Genomic DNA, 23,131 nt, shown 5'->3' on the forward strand with positions numbered 1-23,131 from the left:
CAAAGCTGATGACCAAAAAAAGCAGTACCATAAGCACTTAATTTCCAATTTAATAGATTAGTAGAATTTTTCTTTAGAAGGATGACCTAGAATCAAGATTTAAGACTTAATGTAATATTCTGTATAGTACAGAAATCCTATCTACAAAATTCTTGAATTACAGTATATTTCCTCTGCTAAATATCTGTAGTGATAATAAGCTTATTCTCTGGACACTATAGATTGTGAGGTTGAACTTTAAATATTTTGTGTCATTCAACCAGAAAATCTAATTTTGCAATCTGATGCAACATAGGAGAACCCTATAATATCTTCTACAGCCTGACTTCAAATATATCTCTCTTATTTCACCCTTTTCCATTACAAATACACCCTTTTCCTCAACTGACTTGGTTTCTAAACCCCTTACATCTTGGTCTTCCAGATTGTTCAAATATTCCTTGATTTGTCAACATTTATTTTTATTGCAATGCCCAAAATAGAACCAATTTTCCCACATGTGGCCTAGCCAGCAGAATATAGGTACTTCTTTTAATGCTACCCATGTTTCCCCTGCAGATTTTAGTAGCTGTGTCACACTTCAGCTCATATACTTTTGTCACAATTATTCTTGAATAGCTCTATATTATATGGTGAAGAGTAAACTAAGTGTTGGGGTAGACAGAGTAGATTTAAGGACAAGTATTTATTCCTGAAAGTATATCCCTAACCTCAGCTAACTCTTTCCTACAAACTTCCACGATAAACCTAACAATAAGATAAAAGACGGGCAATAAAAGGATGCTTTCATGATTACCATGAAGAAGAGACACTAAACATAAGTTTTTTGACAAGTTTCACTGCTCAGACCAGACTTCTGATGGTGACATAGCATCACACAGCAAGGGAGTGTAAGTAGGGTCTACACTGATCTCCCTGAATTAGAAATTGTAAAGCCAAGGATAGCATTGGCTTGTGTGGCAATACAATAAAGCAAACAGTGGTGTTCTCAGTGGTAAAATGCTATTGAGATTTTTTCCAGGGGGTGTTTAGGCAAGGGAGTTAGAGGTGAAATATTTTTTTGGCAGCAGGATAATAAAATCTTCGACAGAGTGTAGCAAATAGGGTCACCCCACTTAGAGGAATGCTATTGGTAACCCTCTAGACAGATGTTTAATACAGATCACTATTAAATGTCTGTTAAGTGGATATTTATCATAACAAAGTTTTTTAATTGGACTTCTCATTCTCTTCACATTTCTCAGGATAACATATGTGCCTATATGAACATATGATACAGATATGACTCAAAACATTTTTACTATGAACACAGAAAAAGAAGCATTACATATATATATTATTTCAGCTATTATGTAAGTGGCTACATATGAGAATCTATATGAAACAAACAGTATGTGAAAAAAAGATATTTTATTAGAAATCAAATAATTCTTGATCAATTTATTTCTATGATTAAAATTTAGCTTTATTATTTTTGTTTTTATGTTTCAGGGACTTTGAAGGCAACCATATCCATAATTTAAGAAATTTGACTTTTATTTCCTGCAGTAATTTAACTGTTTTGTAAGTAGTGTTTTATCCTTTTGATGGCCTATCTCTTTACAAACAAAATGAATCATTTATGTGAACATAAGTTAGCATAAACATGCACAGTAATTATGGCAAATGTTCACTGATGACTTAAAATTTTCTGAAACTGAAGCATATTGGCAAAATTATTGGAGTTCAAACCCAGCTTAACAAAGATTCACAACATAACATGGATCATCGCAACGGTACTGTATTATTTGAGACCTGTTTTTCTCGAACTTAAGTGATACCCACTTTAATGGAAAGAAATGTTCACAGACCACCTAAAATCTCTCCTTGGATCTCAGTTTGAGAAACACCAAATTAGTCATATTCTGTAAGAATGTTTGCCCTTTGCAAATTATTACTGTAAAGATTGTGGGGACAAATTGCATTACAACTAAATTTTTTTAAAACACTGCAGAATGTCTGCACCTCTAACGCTATAATTGTGGACACCAGGATAAACTCTAGAATGTTACTGGGTATAATTTCTCCATCTGCCTCTCTGGCCTATTTTTATTTATTTATTTATTTTAATGTTTATTTACTTTTGAGAGAGAGAAAGGGACAGAGTGCTCATGGCAGAGGGGCAGAGAGAGAGGGAGACACAGAATCTGAATCAGGTCCAGGCTCTGAGCTGTCAGCACAGAGCCAGACGCAAGGCTCGAACTCACAGAATGTGAGATAGTGACCTGAGCTGAATCAGACGCTTAATGAGCTAAGCCACCCAAGCGCCCCTATTGGCCTATTTTAAATTCACATGGCTTTTCCCATGAAAGTGAAGGATGCTGAGGTGTCTTGCAATATGAAAACACAACTGCCTCATTTACAGTTTCTCAGATCAGTGTTTTTCAAACTGTGGGTTCAAACTCACAAGTGGATGATGAAAGCAATATGGTACCTCCTGATTAGCTTTTTTAATGAAAGTTGAATTGAATTGGGTAAAAATGTCACAGCACAATTTGGATCATTAAATGTATTGTTTTATAAATCTTGGCTTGTGTGGGTGTTTGTCGTGTCCCAACGTAAAATGCATTTTTTTAAGTGTAGTTACCATGGGAAAAGTTTGAAAACCATTATACTAGAATCCATCTGGAAACCACACTAGAATCCATCTAGAAATCCATACTAGAAACCAAAAGACTAGGACCCCTGTGTACAGGCAATGCAATAGTTACCACTGATACAATAATTTTTTCTCCAGTATGCTCCCCCCATTCCAATGGGTTCAGGTCACTGAGATGTTTGAACTCTTGTGCAATGAGCTCAGCAGTCTTCGGGTGCAGGATGCTTATATATCAGTCATGCAAAAAACAGTTCCTACTAACTGCCCAAAGGAAACCAAATTGCAACTAAAGGCCATAGACCAAATAGATATTTGAAAAACTTACAACTTCTTTGTTGTTCTACTTGTATTTGTTTTTAAAGAAGCCTCTTTGTGAAGATATCATTTGTGAATTTCCTCTTGGCAGGTGCTTGCTCTTTTCTGGTCTAGAGATCCTGGCAGGAGATGATAATGATTTGGAGAGCTGAGAGGAAATAAATACGTTAGGATGGGACAAGACCAACCTCCAGGGTCGTGCCTCACAATGTTTAAAGAATTGGAAACATTCAGAACACATAAGATCAGTGCAGAAATGAATCAAGGGGTGCCTGGGTGGCTCAGTCTGTTAAGCATCCAACTTCAGCTCAAGTCATGATCTCACAGTTTGAGGGTTTGAGCCCTGCATCGGGCTCTGTGCTGACAGCTCAGAGCCTGGAGCCTGCTTTGGATTCTCTCTCTCTCTCTCTCTCTCTCTCTCTCTCTCTCCATCTCCCCTGCTTGCACTCTGTCTCTCTCTCTCTCAAAAATAAATAAACTTGAAAGAAAGAAAGAAAGAAAGAAAGAAAGAAAGAAAGAAAGAAAGAAAGAGAAAGAAAGAAAAAAGAAATAAAAGAAAGATAGAAATGAACTGGTCAAGAATTATATACAGTCTGATTCAACATCCCAAACTAGAGATCTTCTGAATTGGTCCAGCTTAGATTACACTTCCTTAGGTAACTCCGCTCTAAATCACATCAACTCCAATGTGTGTGAGTGCTCGTGTGCAGGGTATTCTGTTAGAGAGACATGCGATACAGGCTGGAGAAGAGGCAGTTCTATAACAGCTCCCTGTGCTCTCGGTTGCATGATATTCAGTCTGTTTTCTCAAGCGTTGAAGTTTTCACTAACTCCCTTGCAGAATTCTTCCCTACCTCACTTAAAAAATCAAATAATTTTTTTTCATCATTAAAAATTTTGAGAAATTTAAGACTAAAACAAGACTGGGTAATTTATCATACTACAAGATACTTGATGTGCAAATCACTATATATAATTATTTCCTTTTTTTAGGCTGTTAATCCTCTCTCCAAAAACTCATTTATCACTTACCTCAAAGAGCTACAACATATTTTTCTTTTTACTTTCAGGGTAATGAGGAAAAACAAAATTAATCATCTAAGTGAAAATACTTTTGCACCTCTACAAAAGCTAGATGAACTGTAAGTTTGATTATGCATATATTGATAAGACTTTTCTTTCTATTGTTTTAGTTCACACTTGTTACATATATATGCTTTTATACATTTGAGAAATATTTATCTCTTTTCCTAGCATTATCTGTATACACTTTGAAACATAAATGAACTCAGACAGCTTAGAAAAATACACTTTAAAATATATATAAAATAAGTATTGAGGAAAATGAGATTTTTTTTTCTTTTATTTTTGAGAGAGACAGCATGAGCAAGGGAGGGGCAGAGACAGAGGAGGACATATGATCCAAAGCGGGGTCTATGCTGACATCAGCAAGCCAGATGCAGGGCTCGAACTCACAAACCACGAGATAACGACCTGAGCTGGAGTCAGATGCTTCACTGACTCAGCCGCCCAGGTGCCCCAAGGAAAAGGAGATAAAGGAAACATAGCTAAATAATAAAGTCAGGGTAAAATTAATAAATAAAATACATCCTCTGTCCCATTGCTAGAGAGGGACAGCACATTTGTTTTTAAGTTTCCTAAAGAGTTAGGATTCAGAGACCTTAAAACAAAAAGACATACTTTGCTAATTCTGGAAACAAAAGATAATCTTGGATCCAAAAGAAATCAGACATCCTTGGATAACATCCCAGCCTATAATAATAGAAGAGAGACATAAGTTGAATCAGCTATTTATAATGTCCCTTTTTTAAGATCAATGACAGAATTCCAAAGAGTATTAAAAACAACTCTCTGATAAACCAAAGCTTTGTGGCCCAAGCACATAGTAGCTGATAATTCAGAATAAAATATATATTGAGCAATGGATGAAGTCCGTGTTCTTCGGACAATTTTTTTATGTTTTAGTATTAATTTTCTCAATTGGATTTTTGCTAAAGTTTGAGCTAACAACTACGGTTGACCCTTAAACAACATAGGTCTGAACTGTGATGGTCCACTTGTACCTGGATTTTTTTCAGTAAATACAGCACAGAACTGTAAATGTATGTTCTCTTCCTTATGACTTTCTTAATAACACTTTATTTTTTTCTAGCTTCCTTTATTGAAAGAATACAGTATATAATACATATAACATACAAAATATGTGTTAATTCACTGTTTATGTTATCAGTAAGGCCTCTGGGCAACAGTAGGCTATTAGTAGTTAAGTTCTGGGGAAGTCAAAAGTTATATGTGGATTTTCAACTGCATAGGGGTAAGGCGGTCAGCACCCCTAACCTCCACATTGTTCAAGGATCAGCTGTAGTTTGGTTTTGTGTTTTCTGGAAAGAATCTGGATTGTGGACACATCAACATGTTTTGACAATAAGCTGGGCAGAACATTAAGTTATTAAAACTTTTCCATAAAAAAACTAAAGAATGTAAACTAGAATGTTTCTCTGGATACCTTACCTACATACTGAGACAGATGGAGGTAATTTATATGCCGCATTCTGCTTGAAAACATCAATAAACAAGCCATTGAAACCCCCAATTTTTTCATTTTTTTGAAATGAAACATTTTTTGGTAGGCAGTAGCAATCATTCACTAAATGTGCAAGAAAATCTCAATAGGTATTAGACCCAAGCAAGTTTTATAACAACTCTTGGAATCTGGCAACTGAACCACATCATCAGTAAATAGGAAATTATTTTATTCTCAATACTAAGGAGACATGCAAACAGGTGGTCCAAAGTTATTATCTAGGTATTAAAATACAAGTTAGTCATGGGATCCATACTTTTCCTTGTTTTATCCTACTTGCAACCACTGTGTGAGTATCAGAAAGCAATTCTCCAGGGCGCCTGGGTAGCTCTGTCGGTTGAGCGCCCAACTTCGGCTCAGGTCATGATCCCACAGTTTGTGAGTTCGAGCCCCGCATCGGGCTCTGTGCTGACAGCTCAGAGCCTGGAGCCTGCTTCGGATTCTGCATCTCCCTCTCTCTCTGCCCCTTCCCCGCTCATGCTCTGTCTCTCTCTGTCTCTCAAAAATGAATAAACATTAAAAAAAAATTTGTAAAAAAAAAAAGAAAGCAATTCTCCAAATCCTAACTTTCATGGTGACATTAAGGTGCAGGTTCTATGTATCAATAACCAGCAGGGAACATGAAACACAAACAGTGAAGTCCACAACCAGTGCTAATCCAGGTTCAGGGGTAAAGGAATGAGCAAGAAAACCTGCAGAGAGCATAACCAAGGCGAATCATTAGTCCTACCAAAAGCCTGCTGAATCCCATGTTAAACACTGGCTTAAAAAATCCGATTTCCAAGGATGAAAATGGCATGTTTTCTAAGAGGCAATGGTTTAAAATGGGTGGTTCTAGGGGCACCTGGGTGGCTCAGTCAGTTAAGGAGCCGACCTCAGCTCAGGTCCTGATCTCGCAGTTTGTGAGTTCTAGCCCCAAGTTGGGCTTTGTGCTGACAGCTCAGAGCCTGAAGCCTCCTTCAGATTCTATGTCTCCCTCTCTCCTGCCCCTCCCCCATGAGCACTCTGTTTCTCTATCTCTCAAAAATATAAATTAATCAATCAATAAGTTTTAAAGAGCCTCAAATCTAAAACTATCATGCCCTTCAAAGTTGAATAATCTCACTTTTGATTTATAAGCACTCCAACTCATGTAACAAATACATACATTCTCCTACTTTTCCTTGTGGCAACTAATAGGATTTGGAGATGGGTAGGGAAAGTGGTTAGGCTTTATCTTAGCATCTCTTGATCACTTTGGAGAACTAAAACCTATTGAAATGTTATCTTGTTTAGAAGAATCTGAACCTTTTTCATGAGTGCTGCCACCACCAAAGCTACCACAAGATCTGTTACCTTCACAACCCTTCTTACAGGGGCTCCTGGGTGGCTCAGTCAGTTGAGCATCCAACTCTTGGTTTTGCCTCAGATCATCATCTCACAGTTCGTGAGTTTGAGCCCCACATTGGCTCTGCGCTCACGGTGTTGAGCCTGCTTGGGATTCTCTCTCTCTCTCCTCTCTCTCTCTCTGTGCCCATCCCCTGCCCGCTTTCTCTCTCTCTCAAAATAAATAAATTTAAAAAATAAAATAAAACAAAAAAACGATTCTTACAAGGTCATACTAAGCTACAAGGTCATACTATGCTAGGCAGCCCAACTTCTACACATACACCCAAAGTATCCTGCCCCAAGAGCATATGAGATCCCATGCATGTCACCTGTGAAAGATGCTTGACCCCACAAGAATCACTTCCATTTGGTAATCATAATAAACCCAAGCAAATGAAAAAATTAAGGCTCCAAATTATACTACTGCTCTAACGCAAAAGGGTAGAGGGAATGAAGGAAAGGGGAAAAGAGGCACAACACATATATTAATTAAATTAGAAAATTGGATCTGTTGGGATAAGATCAAATACCATCAAGCATTTGTCTCTGAAAAAGTTACGAAATGGGTTATTCTTATATTTTCCTGTTATGCTCCTTTCTTAAAACGTTTAGACTTCTGGTAATTAATATAACTCACTAATAGCACTGTTTAAAGTTGTATAATGGTTCCCTAACAAATTGCAGTACAATCAATAAAGTCTTAAGAAAATAATATGACATGGTTGCAATTATTTCTCTAGGGATTTAGGAAGTAATAAGATTGAGAATCTTCCACCGCAAGTATTTAAGGATCTGAAGGAGCTCTCACAATTGTAAGACTGATACTAATTTTGTCACTTCATTTCTCTATTTTTAATTTCTTTTATTTTTTTAATTGTAATAATATCTGTAACATAAAATTTACCAATTTAACCATTTTTAAATGTACAGTTCAGTGGCATTATGTACATTCATATTGTTATACAACTATCACTTCCATCTCCAGAACTTTTTCATCCTCCCAAACTGATACTCCGTACCTATAAAACAATATCTCCCCATCACCTCCCCTGACTGACATCTCTCTTCTGTATTTATTAATTTGACTACTGTAGGTACCCATTAGGTGGAATCATTCAATATTTAAGCTTTTGTGACTGGCTAATTTCACTTAATATAATGTCTTCAAGGTTCATACTTGTGGTAGCATGTGTCAGAATTTCTGGTTATTACTCTGAATAATAGCATTAATTAGTAATAATACTATTCTAAATAATTCATTGTGTGTGTGTGTGTATATGTGTATATATATATATATATAGAGAGAGAGAGAGAGAGAGAGAGAGAGAGAGAGATACACATATATACACATATAAACATAAACATTGTGTTTATTCATTCACCCATTCATGGACACTTGAGTTCCTCCCACCTTTTAGCTATTGTGAGTAATACTGCTATGAACATGGGTGTACAAATCCCTGTTTGAGACCTTTCTTTCAATCCTTTTCAGTATATAGCCCCAGAAGTAAAATTGCTGGATCATATGGTAATTCTATTTTTAATTTTTTAAGGAAACAACATACTGTTTTCCAAGCAGCTACACCATTTTATATTCCCACTAGTAGTGCACAAGAATTCCAATTTCTCTACATCTTCAACAACACTTTTTTGGATAATAGCCATCCTAATGGATGTGAAATGATATCTCATTGCGGTTTTGATTTTCATTTCCCTAATGGTTAGTGACGTTGAGCACCTTTTCATGAACTTATTGGCCATATATCTTCTTTGAAGAAATGTCTATTCAAGTCTATTGCCTATTTTTTAAATTGGGTTGTTTTTTGGTGTTGAATTATAGGAATTCTTTATGTATTTTAGGTATTAAATCTTTTCAATATATGATTTACAAATACTTTCTTCTATATTCTGTAAATTGCCTCTCCACTCTGTTGATGGTCTCCTTTGACACACTGAAGTTTTTAATTTAAATGTAGTCCAATTTTTCTGTTTTGTTGTTGTTGTTGCCTATGCTTTTGGTGTCATATACAAGAATAATGCTTAATCCAATGCCCTGAAGCTTTTCCCCTATGTTTTCTTGTAAGAGTTTTATAGTTCTAGCTTTTATATTTAGGTCTTTCACCCATTTTCAGTTAATTTTATACATGATGTAAGGTATGGTTCTAAGTTCATTCTTTTGTATGTGAATAGCTATCTGGTTTTCCCAGCACCATTTGTTGAAGACTGTCCTTTTCCCATTAAATAGTCTTGGTGCACTTGTTGAAAATCACTTGACCGTATATACAAGGGTTTATCCCTGTGCTCTCTATCCTACTGCACTGGTCTATGTGCCTGTCTTTGTAACAGTACCACATTGTTCTGATTACTGTAGCTTTATAATAAGTTTTGAAATTAGGAAGTGTGAAGCCTCCGATTTTGTTCTTCTTTTTCAAAGTTGCTTTAGCTATTCAAGGTCCCTTGAGATTTCATGCAAATTTCAGAATGGATTTTTCTATCTCTACAAAATATATTAGGATTTTGATAGAGATTGCACTGAATCTGTGGGTCACTTTGGGGAGTATTGACATCTTCACAACATTAAGTCTTCTAATCCATAAACATAGAATGTCTTTCCATTTACTGGTATCTTTTTAAATTTGTTTCTGCAACACTGTACTTTCAAAGTCAAGTCTTTCACTTCTTTGGTTAAGTTTATTCCTAAGTATTTTATTCTTTCAATGCTATTGTAAATGGAATTATCTTTTGAATTACTTTTTTGGATTGTTCATTGTTAGTGTAAAGAAACACATTCAATTTTTGTGTGATGGTTTTGCATTTGGCAACTTTCCTGAATTTCATTATAAGTTCTAACAGTTGTGTGTGTGTGTGTGTGTGTGTGTGTGTGTGAGCGCGCGCGCACGTGTGCCCGAGCATGCAAGCTTTAGAGTTTTCTACATATGGTCTCATATCATCTGCAAACAGAAATAATTTTACTTTTCCCTTTCCATTTTGAATGCCCTATTATTCCCTTGCCTAATTACTCTGACTAGGACTTCCAGTACTGTGTTAAATAGAAGAAAAATGGATTATCCTGGTCTGGTTACTGATTTGGGAGGAAAAATTTGCAGACTTTTACCATTAAGCAAGATATTAGCTGTGGGCTTTTCATAGACAGCCTGTATTGTGTTCAGATAATTTCCTTCTAGTCCTAGACTGTTGAGTTCACTTTGTTCCTTTATACAACTCAATTTTCATTTGTCTTTCTTCCTCTCTTTCCTTCTTTCTGCAATCACCACTCCCCAATAGCTCCTCCATTTAACTAATGGTCTAACCTAGAATAAATTTCTAAAAGAATTTGCCCTGAGAAGCCCCTTTAATCAATGATTCTTGTTTCAATGCTTCTTGTTTGTTTTTTGTTTTTTTCAAAAAGGATTATGAAATTTTTTCCATCAGAATTCAGCTGCACTGTCATTCTGGTCTATATCTCTTTGTTCCCAGCTCTAGCCTTTCACTGTTCACTTCATGCCTCACAAATCATTAGAACAAACATCACTCTTTGGAATAAGATTTATTGGAAAAAGTATTCAGGGTAATTCTATTAATTCAATTTTTGACAAAATGAGATTGTGTTTTCATTTAACTAAATAAGAACCTAGGCAAAATGTGAGGTATGTGTGGTTTCTCTCAGGGTACCCTATCACTTCTTTGGTGAGAGCCATTTCTTGACTAGTTCACTTCCCTTCTTATGTTGTCTTAGCTCCTTCTCTACACTAACAAAATCCTAAGAGCCAGGCACTATTCTAAGTGTTTTATCTCCATTAATTTCTGTAAATATTTAATGAGCTCTGTAAGGCAAGTGCTATTACTACACTTTTTTTTTGGTACCAAAGTCGAGATACATTTTCTCTTTACTTAAGAAGTTTCTAGAAATGACCTACTGTTGCCTTTTTTAAAAAACAGGAATCTTTCCTATAACCCAATCCAGAAAATTCAAGCAAATCAATTTGATTATCTTGTCAAACTCAAGTCTCTGTAAGTATATACCTATGGGGATAGTTTTATGAGGAAATCATTATTTATATACTGACTAATAAATTCTGTAAGATTTGTAGAATCTTTCAAATCAGAAGCACTTTTCCAGGATGTTAGTTAAGTGCCACCAAACCATGTGAGTGCTCACTATAAACCAACAGGTAGCTATTAGTTTTATCTTACATGTTTATAAACTAAGAATTAGGTAATGATTTTATATTTTGCTGTAATCACCAGGAGTTTATATTGGATCATTTATTTTGATCCTCTGAAGGCATCTCTGCATATCTATTTCTCTATTAGCACTGCTATCTAAGAATTTATTATAGCTACTTTTAGCCAAAGATGCAATATTCTCTTATATAAATCATTATTTACACCACACACAAAAAAATCTTTTATGGTCTAACAATTGCCTCTAAAAGATGTCTCAGTTAATTTAATTTAAATGTCCATCAGTTAGATGGCATCTTACTAGAAAAAAAATTGTTATTTAAAAATTATTAGAAAAATTTCAAAATGTAAAACTCCTCTGCTATTGTAACGTTGTCTAAAAGATGTTTGTTCATTTATTCTACAAATATTTATTGAGTAGTTACTATACATAAAGCATTGTGTTATGATCTACAAGGATCCAAAACTTCAAATAGAAGAGATAGATGTGTATAAATGCTAGAATCAGAAAGGAGTTGGGGAAGTAAGTGTGTAGGGCAGGCTGAGGATGAATGTTTGGTTCACAATAAGTGTTGACTGACAGTATCTTATTAATTGTCCATCACAAAAAGTCATTTTATTACACCCTTATAACATATGTTATTTTGATAATTAATTTGGTATTTTTAGCAGCCTAGAAGGAATTGAAATTTCAAATATCCAACAAAGGATGTTTAGACCTCTAATGAATCTCTCTCACATGTAAGCAGATGTTTTCCTTGTTTTTCACCTTGATTTTAATCTTTTATGTTTCCATGTGCACTATGCTAATACATCCATACCCAATGCATCCAATCTATCAAATTTTCTACAAACTAATTTGCCTAAACAATATTATTCTTAAAGTGTTGCTATGGGGTGGGATGATTTTTACTGTTCCATGGTTTGGTAGAATCAAGGTGATTTTTTAAATGTCAGAGAACATGAGTGTGGATGGAACCCACCCACTCCTATAAGCTCTCCTCAGCACTGACACCATCATACATATTGATGTTTGCCTGAGGAGCTAGTAATTTGCACACATGGTATAAGTGCTACCAGATGAAAAAATAAGAATTTACATAAGCAACACAAAATAACTATAAATAAATAATTGCTGTAAATGGAGGACAGTGTGGAGAAATCCTCCTCAGTAAAAATTGCCTCCAATGTTAGGACATGATTGGAGCAAGTGTGTATGGATAAACTGGTAAACTTTGAAAAATCTTTTATTCAAACAGTGTGTATTATAGTACCATTGATTCCATGCTTTGGGAACATGTTCCTTAATTGAATGCAATCTTACAGCAGATATGAGAATGATCTCCATGCCAGGGTAATTAATTCTCAATAATTTACAAAGTGTCATGTCACCACTCTATAATTTCGCTTATGTTTTAAGTCTCACACGGGACATTCTTTTTGTTTTTCCTAACTCCTCACAGAGGATGCTTTTAAAAGTTTCTTTGGTTGCACACAACATAAAACACTCTGACTAAAGTAAGCCAAACATAGTTTATTGGGAGAAAATGGTGTAGCTCACAAAACCCAAGAAACAACACAAGGAATAAACCTGAATTGGGGCAGAAACCATATCAGATCTAAGGGACTCAGGAAGGAAGGGTTAAACAATAGGACAATATACTGTGATTGACATGCTTTTATCTTGTATTGCTATAGCTGTCTATACTATAAAGATTATTTCTATTTTTTTGCCAGAGTACATAGCTATGTACTCTAAAGCTCTAATTAGATTTGAACTTCAATTTCTACATTTATTAGAAATTTCACAGCAAATAATTTGCCTCCATTGAATATTCATCTCCTCCTATGGTGATGTTAATACCTGTCCCATGGAGTTGACTGGAGAATTTATTCCTGATACGAAGATGCTGAATACGTGGTGTTGGTGTTGGTGGTAACAGTCATAATTACTGATCGACTTTATCAGTAAGATTAGTCTATTAATGAAAGGATTAACTCAACAAAACTTATTGAACACTCATCTAGGTACCAAAATCTGGTTGAGAGATAAGCATGTTAACATGTAGTCACAGATCACATAACTAGATAGTGGAAAAGCCATGGAAGCATAAAGGAGAAAGCATATGGCTGTCTCTTCCCCGGAGGGCTAGACTGGTTTCAGCAACAATAGGAGCTGTGTAACAATGCACTCACCTGCACTAAACACTAAAAATGCAATAAAAGTTTCCTTTAATTCTCTTGATCACATGCTAACGGCTTGTTTATGTTTCAAGACACGTCTAACACTTGTATATTCATGATGGCCACTTGCTGCTCTGACCCTCAAACTCTTTTACAGTGAAATCAAGTTCACTTAGTATCCTTAATGTTTTACATTCCTGTGAGTCTCATATTAAGATATTTTCTATTGAGAAAATGTAGGAAAGAAATATTAATGTATAATGGCACTGAATTAAATGTAAATTCTTCTTGTACTCTCGCTTTGTTCATCAGATATTTTAAGAAATTCCAATACTGTGGGTATGCACCACATGTTCGCAGCTGTAAACCAAACACTGATGGGATCTCATCTCTCGAGAACCTCTTGGCAAGCATTATTCAGAGAGTATTTGTCTGGGTTGTATCTGCAGTCACATGCTTTGGAAACGTCTTTGTCATTTGTATGAGACCTTATATCAGGTCTGAGAACAGACTGCATGCCATGTCAATCATTTCTCTCTGCTGTGAGTATTTCCTGGTTGAAGAGGAATTACACTTTTGCAATATATGAAAGCACTGCTATTCAAAAATGAGTAAAAAGAGTGGTGGCATTATGAGATTTTAAGTCTTTCTCCTTTTTGCTTATATATTGTGTTCACATTCATTGCAATGAAAATGAAATTCCTTTAGTGAGAAGAAAAATACGTTTTTAAAACAAGAAAATTCAATTACCTTATACATATTAAAGAAGCTGCCATTCATTGGTTTTCTTCTCTGAAGACATTTTGTTAAAGCAGGTAAAATATTTTACTGTGAATAAAATGGCAACCTTTAATTTTTACATCCAGAGGTGTATTTACCGTTTTGTTTGCATGTCCAGATATAGACATTGACTTAACTGATGGCTGTTTTTCTGGTCTCTGAGCTACTAAAATCTTTTCCATTCATTATTTGAAATATTTAAAAGAATTTTTTTAACATTTATGTTTGAGAGAGAGACAGAGCACTAGTCAGGGAGGAGCAGAGAGAGAGAGGGAGACACAGAATCTGAAGCAGGTTCCAGGCTCTGAGCTGTCAGCACAGAGCTCGATGTGGAGCTCAAACCTATGAACCGTAAGATCATGACCTGAGCCGAAGTCAGATGCTTAACTGACTGAGCCACCCAGGCACCCCCATAATTTGAAATATTTAAATAATAAAATGTTTTTAGGTAGAATTAAATATTTTTAAGTTTTTGAAATGTGATTGCGAGGTATTACGTTAAGTGAGGACTACAAAGAAAAATAAGCAAGACCAGTCCTCAGGCTGTTTATAGTGTGGGTCAAGTGGTCCATATTTTCTCCAGTGAGTATCAATCTATACAATGTTCTACTTTATGCATGCTGTCCATGGCTTACCCCCAGCCTCATTCAAAGTCCAATATCTAATTGTTTTTTTCACTGCAAGCTATCTAAGAAATAGAATTCAGAAATTGTTTACTACGTTGTATCATTAACTACAAAATTTTGAGTATGCTAAATTTCCCTGGTGAAGGCTAGAATATCACAGCAATATTTAAGGATTAGGGCCAGCCTTATGATTTATCCAGTGATGTGATTTTTGGAAGGTTTGTATAGAATGCTTATAAAGTCAAAAAAAATCTCACCTACTCTCTGACATGAAATGTTCATTTAAAAAGCAAAATCACCAAGTAGTGCATCACATTGACAACTGATTTGGGGGATGGGAGAGCCTAAAAAGAGACAGAGAAAGATGTAAAAATGGAAGAGAGAATCAGAGAGAACAGGTTTGCTTAGACCAGCTCTGGGTAAATAACTTAAGCCCTCCAAAATTATACTGACTACAGAGCACTTCTTAATTATTCCTTTCTTCTAAATTATAGACCCCGAAATTCATAGTCATTAGTCTATCACAGCAATTCCTGAATTACTTTCTCTAGGATTTTGGATGATATCCCTAGCATGTTAAGCTGGGAGCATTTCACTGGAAGAGGGGATCCAAATAACAACATCCCCATATTGGTCCCTAATCAAACGCTCAACATAATTGCATTTAATTCATTTACTCAACACTTCTAGGTGATGGGACCAGAATGGAAAACAAAATACACAATATCCCTGCTCACACAGACTTGAAAATTAGAAAAAACAAAAACAAACAAACAAAAAAAAACAAAAACAAAAAGAGAAATGATTACATAATTAGCTGTAGATGGTGCTATAAGAGTACATATTGAAGAGAGCTGATGAAAAGGTCCTTATCTATGAACAAATTGTTAGAATAAAAATTACCTCCCCCAAAGGGCACCTGGGTGGCTCAGTCAGTTAAGCATCTGACTTCGGGCTCAGGTGATGGTCTTGGGGTTCATGGGTTCAAGCCCTACTTGGGTTCTGTGCTGACAGTATGGAGCTTGCTTGGGATTCTCTCTCCCAAAATACATAAATAAACATTAAAAAAAAATTACCTCACCCCAAAATAGAAGTAAATTAGGTATTTTTTGCTAATACTAAAAATATTACTGTTTGTCATTATTTCTATTATACTTACTTATTTCTCTAAATTCGCAACATTTACTGATCCTATAGGTGCTGACTGCCTAATGGGAATATATTTGTTTGTCATTGGAGCCTTCGATCTCAAGTTTCGTGGAGAATACAACAAGCACGCGCAGCTGTGGATGGAGAGCATTCACTGTCAGATTGTAGGATCTTTGGCCATTCTATCCACAGAAGTATCAGTGTTACTTCTAACATTTCTGACACTGGAAAAATATATCTGCATTGTCTATCCTTTTAGATGTTTAAGACCTAAAAAATGCAGAACAATTACAGTTCTGATTCTCATTTGGATGACTGGGTTTATCGTGGCTTTCATTCCATTGACCAATAAGGAATTTTTCAAAAACTACTATGGCACCAATGGCGTGTGCTTCCCTCTTCATTCAGAAGACACAGAAAGTACTGGAGCTCAGATTTACTCCGTGGCAATTTTTCTCGGTAAGAAACTGTGTATTATAAGCCCTTTCATTCAAATATTAGAATAAATCACATTTTCAATCTCATTATTTCTTCTAATGTTTATACATTTTTATTTCAGAATTTCTAGCCAGTTTTTCTCATCAACATTGGGGATGGATTCTGTCAGAATCCCCTAAAGGGATTTTTTCCCCCTGAATTACCACTTTCTTATATAAATTCCAACATTCTCCTTAATAAAAGACAAAACAGTAAATACTTGTAGTTCGTGCATTCACCCTAATAATACTAAACAAAATATATATTTAACTCTTTGCCCTTATAAGATAAATAAACTCAAAGTAGCCACCCACACAAGTCTTTGGCTTGAAAATAGACATACAAGTGTTTTTCTACTGTAAAAAATGTTTCAGGGGTAAGTTAAAAAAAAATGTGTGTATATATATATGTATATATATATATATATATATATATATATACACATATACTAATTGAATTATTTTAAAAGATTATAAAGATTAATTTAGAAGTCCCAGGATATTCACTGAATCACTATAATCTCATTTTAATATGCCATTTTTGATTTTTTTAATGTTTATTTTTGAGAGAGAGAGTATACGCGGGCCTGTCGGGGTTGGGGCAGAAAGAGAGGGAGACACAGAATCTGAGGCAGGCTCCAGGCTCTGAGCTGTCAGCACAGAGCCTATTGCAGAGCTGAAACACACGAACTGTGAGATCATGACCTGAGCGGAAGTCAGATGCTTAACCGACTAAGCCACCCGGGGGCCCCTAATATGCCATTTTTAAATTAAAATTTCTTCATTCCACATTAGTTCAACAAAACTTCAAATTTTTTTTTTAAAATCATTATTTTTCTTCATAATTCTTATAAAAAACAAAACACATGTTGTTCACATTCAAACAGCTAAGAGTATGGGTGTTTGTTTTGAAAGAATGATCATCACATTAATAATAATCTTTGTGTTCTAAATAGGTATTAACTTGGCAGCATTTATCATCATAGTTTTTTCTTATGGAAGCATGTTTTATAGCATTCATCAAAGTGCCATAACAGCAACTGAAATACGGAATCAAGTTAAAAAAGAGATGATCCTTGCCAAACGGTTTTTCTTTATTGTATTTACTGATGCATTATGCTGGATACCCATTTTTGTGCTGAAATTTCTTTCATTGCTTCAGGTAGAAATACCAGGTACAATGTTTTTTTTCTTTCTGTAAAGAAATAACAAGTCTCTTTCTGCAGTGTTCCTCCAAGAAAGAAAATTAAGATCCTTAACATCAACTCATTTTAAGAATTATAAGTCAGAGTTATATGTACCTTAGGCTCTGTTCATCAATCAAATGTTTACCAGGAGTAAGCTGTTCAATTATTTCCATAAATGCCCCAAAACCCTATTACCATTGAAGCAAAGAACAACTCAAATAAATAACACTCTATGCTTTGTAATTCTGATAATCCCATGCTTAAGATGACCAAACAGGTGAAAATGATTATCAAATATTTACTTCATTTTTTTTTTGAGAACATAAGACATTTTTCTTCCTAGAATACATAGCAATTTAGAGAGCATGACGCCAGAGTGTGAAAGATGATTGAAGAATGCATTATTGGTATTTAAAAATAATGTACATCACACTCATTAGGATAGCTATTATCAAAAACACAGAAAGTAGCAAAAATTGGTGAGGATTTGGAGAAACTAGAGCATCACTGGTAGGAATGTAAAATAGCACAGCTGCTACAGAAAATAGCATGGTGGTTCCTCAAAAAATTAAACATAGAAATACCATATGACCCAGCAATTCCTCTTCTGGGAGTTGAATTAAAAGCAGGAACTCAAACAGACATTGGTTCACCTATGTTCATAGCAGCATTATTCACTATAGTCAAAAGGTAGAAATAACCCATGTCCATCAACGTATGAATGGATAAGCAAAATGTATCCTATACACACAAAAGATTATTACTCAGCCTTAAAAAGGGAGGAAATTTGGAAACATGGTACCACATGAATGGACCTTGAAGACATTATACTAAGTGAGATAAGTCAGTCACAAAAACACAAATATTGTATGATTCCACTTATATGATGTAACTAGGATAGTCAAATTCATAGAGACAGACAGTTTGTGAATGTGTTATCAGGTTGGGAGGGAAAGGGCATGAAAAGTTATTGTTTACATAGATGTGTAGTTTCAGTTTGGGAGGATGAAAAAGTTCTAGAGACGGACGGTGGTGATGGTTGTACAACAATATGAATATACTTAATGCCACTGAACTGCACACTTAAAACTGATTAAAATGGTAAATTTTACTTTATGTATATTTTACTACAATAAAAAAGTGTCCAAAATGCTATTAATTGTAATACAGTATATATTCACATTCTTAAAATTTATGAACATACAATTTTAATTTTTTTTACCCCATGGTTAGGGTGATATTATCTTACATTTCATAAGCAACAAAGAAGGAAAATAGCATCAGTAAAATTATAATAGCAAATATGATGAGTTACCTATGTACTACAGTGATTTTTAAGATAAGTTTAGCCAAAGATTTCTTTACTGAAATAAATATCTAGTCAAAAGCCTAAAAATGCATACCTATTTTTAAAACCAAAAAAATAGCAGAAAAGAAATATTTTAAAGACTGTATATTCTGAGAAATACTATATGTTCTATCCAGCAATTAAAATATTGGGAAAGGCTTGATCTGGATGCTAAACAATATTATTTTTCCTAAAATGGAATCATATCACAATAATATGTAATCACTTGGTAGAAAATGGTTCTACCTAATGGAATACTTTTGTTGATGTATTCAAGAAAAGCTACTTAGCAAAGAACCCTGGTTTTTTTGCTCTACCAGCACTCCCTTCAAACACTGACACCCTGGAAAGACGTTCTGGAAACACATTAGATTTGGTATTTAATTATGTGACATCAAAGAGAAAAAATTAAGACTCAAAAGAGGACTGGGGGAAAAACAAGGAAAAGGGGCTTCTATACCTTGTAAACATCCACAAACACTAAAACTATCACATTTTTCTCTTTCAGGTACCATAACCTCTTGGGTAGTGATTTTTATTCTGCCTATCAACAGTGCTTTGAACCCAATTCTGTATACTCTGACCACAAGACCATTCAAGGAAATGATTCATCAGTTTTGGTATAACTACAGAAAAAGAAGATCTATTGACAGCAAAGGAAGTCAGAAAACATATGCTCCGTCTTTCATCTGGGTGGAAATGTGGCCGCTGCAGGAGATGCCACCTGAGTTAATAAAGCCAGCTCTTTTCACAGACCCCTGTGAATTGTCACTAATTTCTCAATCAACTAGACTCAATTCCTATTCATAACGGACTTTGAAACCCATTTCTACACAGAGAATATTATGGGATGCTTCGTGATGGATTTATTAGTATAAAATGAATGCCACAAAATTAATAATTTATAATGGCTGAGATAAAACCATTACAAAGACATGAGGTTATTTGGGAAAAATCAAAGTGACTGATGCCCATATAAAGGGAAATAAATTATACTGATAATGTGTATATATTAGTACATATTTTGCATAGGAAATTAAGAGAAATCTACTTCAGAAAGACTCATTCATTCTTTTACTAGGCATTTATTGAGTACCCACTATGTGTATAGCACTGCAGTAAATTTCTGGAAGTGTAGAACCTGGAAGTATAGAATAATATAGAACCTTTTCAATTTGCAATGTTAAATTATGTTTAGCTACAACAGAATAGATGCAGCTCTTAGATGAAGGTAGAGCTTTATCTGTCATGCACATAGCAAACATAATAATCATGGACACTTTTAAATAAAGGTTTAAGGTTTTGTAATACTCAATGTAATGAAAAATGAGAAATGAGAAAATGTCTGTTTGCAAAATATTTTGTTTTAAAAATTCATCTTACCTCTCAAGTTGCTGTACATTTGAGAGGTAGTACAAGATATCTATTTCTATGAAAAAAGATATTCTGATAAACTCAAAAAAGCATTTTACAGTCAACTAATTTTCAACAAAGATGCCAAGACAATCAAATGAGGAAAGAACTGTCTGTTCAACAATGATGCTGGGACAACTGGATATTCACATGCAAAAGAAGGAAATTGGACCCTTACCTTACACCATATATAAAAATTAACTCAAAATTAATCAACAACCTAAAAATAAGACAAAACTCTTAGAAGAAAACATATGAGTAAATCTTCAAGACCTCGGATTTAGCAATGGTTTCTTAGGTGTGTCAACAAAAGCATAAGCAACAAAGGGGAAAAAATTGATAAATTGGACTTCATCTAAATTAAAAACTTTTGTGTACCAAACAACACTATCAAAAAAGCAAAAAAGACGGGGCACCTAGCTGGCTCAGTCAGTGGAGTGTACCTCTCGATCTCGGGGTTATAAGTTCGAGCCCTACGTTGGGTGTAGATTACTTAAAAATGAAATCTTTTTTAAAAAAGTAAAAAGACAACCTACAGAATGGAAGAAAATATTTGCAAATCATATATGTGAGAAGGTTTTACTATCCAGAATATATAAAGAACTCCTACAACTCAACAACAAGATGAACAAGCCAATTTAAAAGTGGACAAAGAACTTAAAAAGCCCTTTCTCCAAACAAGATATACAAATGGCCAATAAGCACTTGAAAAGTTGCTCAACATCACTAATCATTAGAAAAATGAAAATTAGAACCACAATGAGATAACACTTTACACCTACTAAAAAGGCTGTAACTAAAACAACAAAAGACAAAGAAAAAAAGAGAAAACAAATACTGACAAGGATGTGGAGATTGAAACCCTTCTGCATTGCTGGTTGAAATGTAAAATGATGCAGCTGTTATCATAGACAGTAGTGTGGTAGTTCTTCAAAAGCTTATCATAGGATTAACATATGATCCAGCAATTTCACTCCCAGGTGTAAACCCAAAAGAATAGAAAACAGGATTCAGACACTTGTATACAAATGCTCACTGCATTATTCACAGTAGCCAAAAGATGGAAACAACTCAAGTGCCCATCAACTAATAAACGGAAAAACAAAATGTGGTATATACATACAATGGAATATCATTCAGCCATTTATAAGAAATAATGAAGTTCTGACACATGCTACAATGTGATGAGTATCAAATAACCCAGACACAAAAGGACAAATACCATATGATTCCACTTACATGAAATATCTAGGATAAGCAAATTCATAGAGATAGAAAATAGATTAGAGGTCACTGGGGGTGAGAGGGTCAGAAGGATGCTGCCTAAGAAGTACAGAGTATTTTCCTGGACAAAAAAAGTTATAAAATTGATTGTGGTGATGGATAAACAACTCTGTGAAAATGCTAAAAGCCACTGAATTGTAGATGTTAGACGGGTGAATTTTATGGTTTGTGAATTAGATCTCAATAAAGCAGTTAAAGGGAAAAAGAAGAGCTAGAATGCAATGATTCAGGAACTTAAGGAAGAAAAGGTCCGCATGCACATGTTTTACTTCAAAGACAAAGTAGCTGTCATCAAGGGATGGATTTACCTTCCTTTTGCATGGCCAGTCAGTTCATAAGATACTAACGTTTTGGCTACTTATTCTTCTGGTCTCTAACTGAGCTATTGGAATTTTTTTGGTTTAGTAATTTGAAACCTTTAAATAGGAACAAAATGTCTTCAGGTAGTTTTAAATACACTAAAAATGTTTAACACATGAAATTACTGGAATCAGAAATGTATTTATTGAATATATAATTGTATAGATTTCTTTGGAAAGTAAGTTACCTGAAACTTACATCTATTAAAAACATGGATTACTGGGGCGCCTGGGTGGCGCAGTCGGTTGGGCGTCCGACTTCAGCCAGGTCACGATCTCGCGGTCCGTGAGTTCGAGCCCCGCGTCAGGCTCTGGGCTGATGGCTCGGAGCCTGGAGCCTGTTTCCGATTCTGTGTCTCCCTCTCTCTCTGACCCTCCCCTGTTCATGCTCTGTCTCTCTCTGTCCCAAAAATAAAATAAAATAAAAAAAAAAAAAAAAAAAAAAAACATGGATTACTTTGAGTCCTTTTTGTTCTTACTTGGAATAATGACAATAAATTTTCTACATGAGGAATATGGTTACACTTCCAACAAAAAATCAGGAAATAATAGAAAGCTATAGTTCTTATAATATTCAATTCTCTAGCTACTGAAACTATATAATTTTTAAAGCTCACAAAAACAAAAATATTTAAATTCTCATAAGTTTATTTTGGGAGTATTTGTTATTCTTAAATCTTATTGCTAATAAATATTACAATAGAAAAGTGGTTGAGTTGGTTGAGGATCTGACTCCGGCTCAGGTCATGATCTCACAGTCTGTGAGTTCAAGCCCCATGTCAGGCTCTGTGCTGACAGCTCAGAGCCTGAAGCCAGCTTTGGATTCTGTATCTCCCTCTCTCTCTCTGCCCCTCCCCCACACTTGCTCGCGGGCTCTCTCTCTTTGTCAAAAATAAACATTAAAAAATTAGAAGAAAAATATTTTTCTTAAAAATAATTTCTTAAAAAAAAAGCAATAATCATGAAGACAAGATAGATAAAATGTAATACTACAAAATCATGATCGTAACCTGTGTTTAAGGGTCTTAGAAATGCATGAATTTACAAAATAATCTGAAACAACTTTTTAGCATTAAAATATTTTCCAATAATTTTCTAGAAGCCATTTAGTTTCCTGTTTATTCAGTCTACTCACTCTTCCATTCTTCCGCCTCTCCAAATAGGGTAACTTCTATTTAACTTATTCTGGTAAGTAATTACTGGCATACCACATA

At 34.8% G+C, this 23,131-nt stretch overlaps 1 protein-coding gene across 2 annotated transcripts in view; it reads left to right on the plus strand.

Annotated features, from left to right (window-relative positions):
• RXFP1 (relaxin family peptide receptor 1) overlaps positions 1-19,767 on the plus strand; it is a 111,408-nt gene extending 91,641 nt beyond the window's left edge. For both annotated transcript variants that reach the window (XM_049631233.1, XM_049631234.1), the window contains 9 exons: positions 1,492-1,563; positions 4,024-4,095; positions 7,667-7,738; positions 10,866-10,937; positions 11,781-11,852; positions 13,608-13,837; positions 15,899-16,309; positions 17,283-17,501; positions 19,370-19,767. In XM_049631233.1, coding sequence (XP_049487190.1) covers positions 1,492-1,563; positions 4,024-4,095; positions 7,667-7,738; positions 10,866-10,937; positions 11,781-11,852; positions 13,608-13,837; positions 15,899-16,309; positions 17,283-17,501; positions 19,370-19,671 — 1,522 coding nt within the window. In that variant the 3' untranslated portion in view covers positions 19,672-19,767. The remainder of the gene's footprint in view (positions 1-1,491; positions 1,564-4,023; positions 4,096-7,666; positions 7,739-10,865; positions 10,938-11,780; positions 11,853-13,607; positions 13,838-15,898; positions 16,310-17,282; positions 17,502-19,369) is intronic.
• The last annotated feature ends 3,364 nt before the right edge of the window (positions 19,768-23,131 follow it).

This window comes from Panthera uncia, chromosome B1 (assembly GCF_023721935.1).
Source record: "Panthera uncia isolate 11264 chromosome B1, Puncia_PCG_1.0, whole genome shotgun sequence".
Lineage (NCBI taxonomy): Eukaryota > Metazoa > Chordata > Mammalia > Carnivora > Felidae > Panthera > Panthera uncia.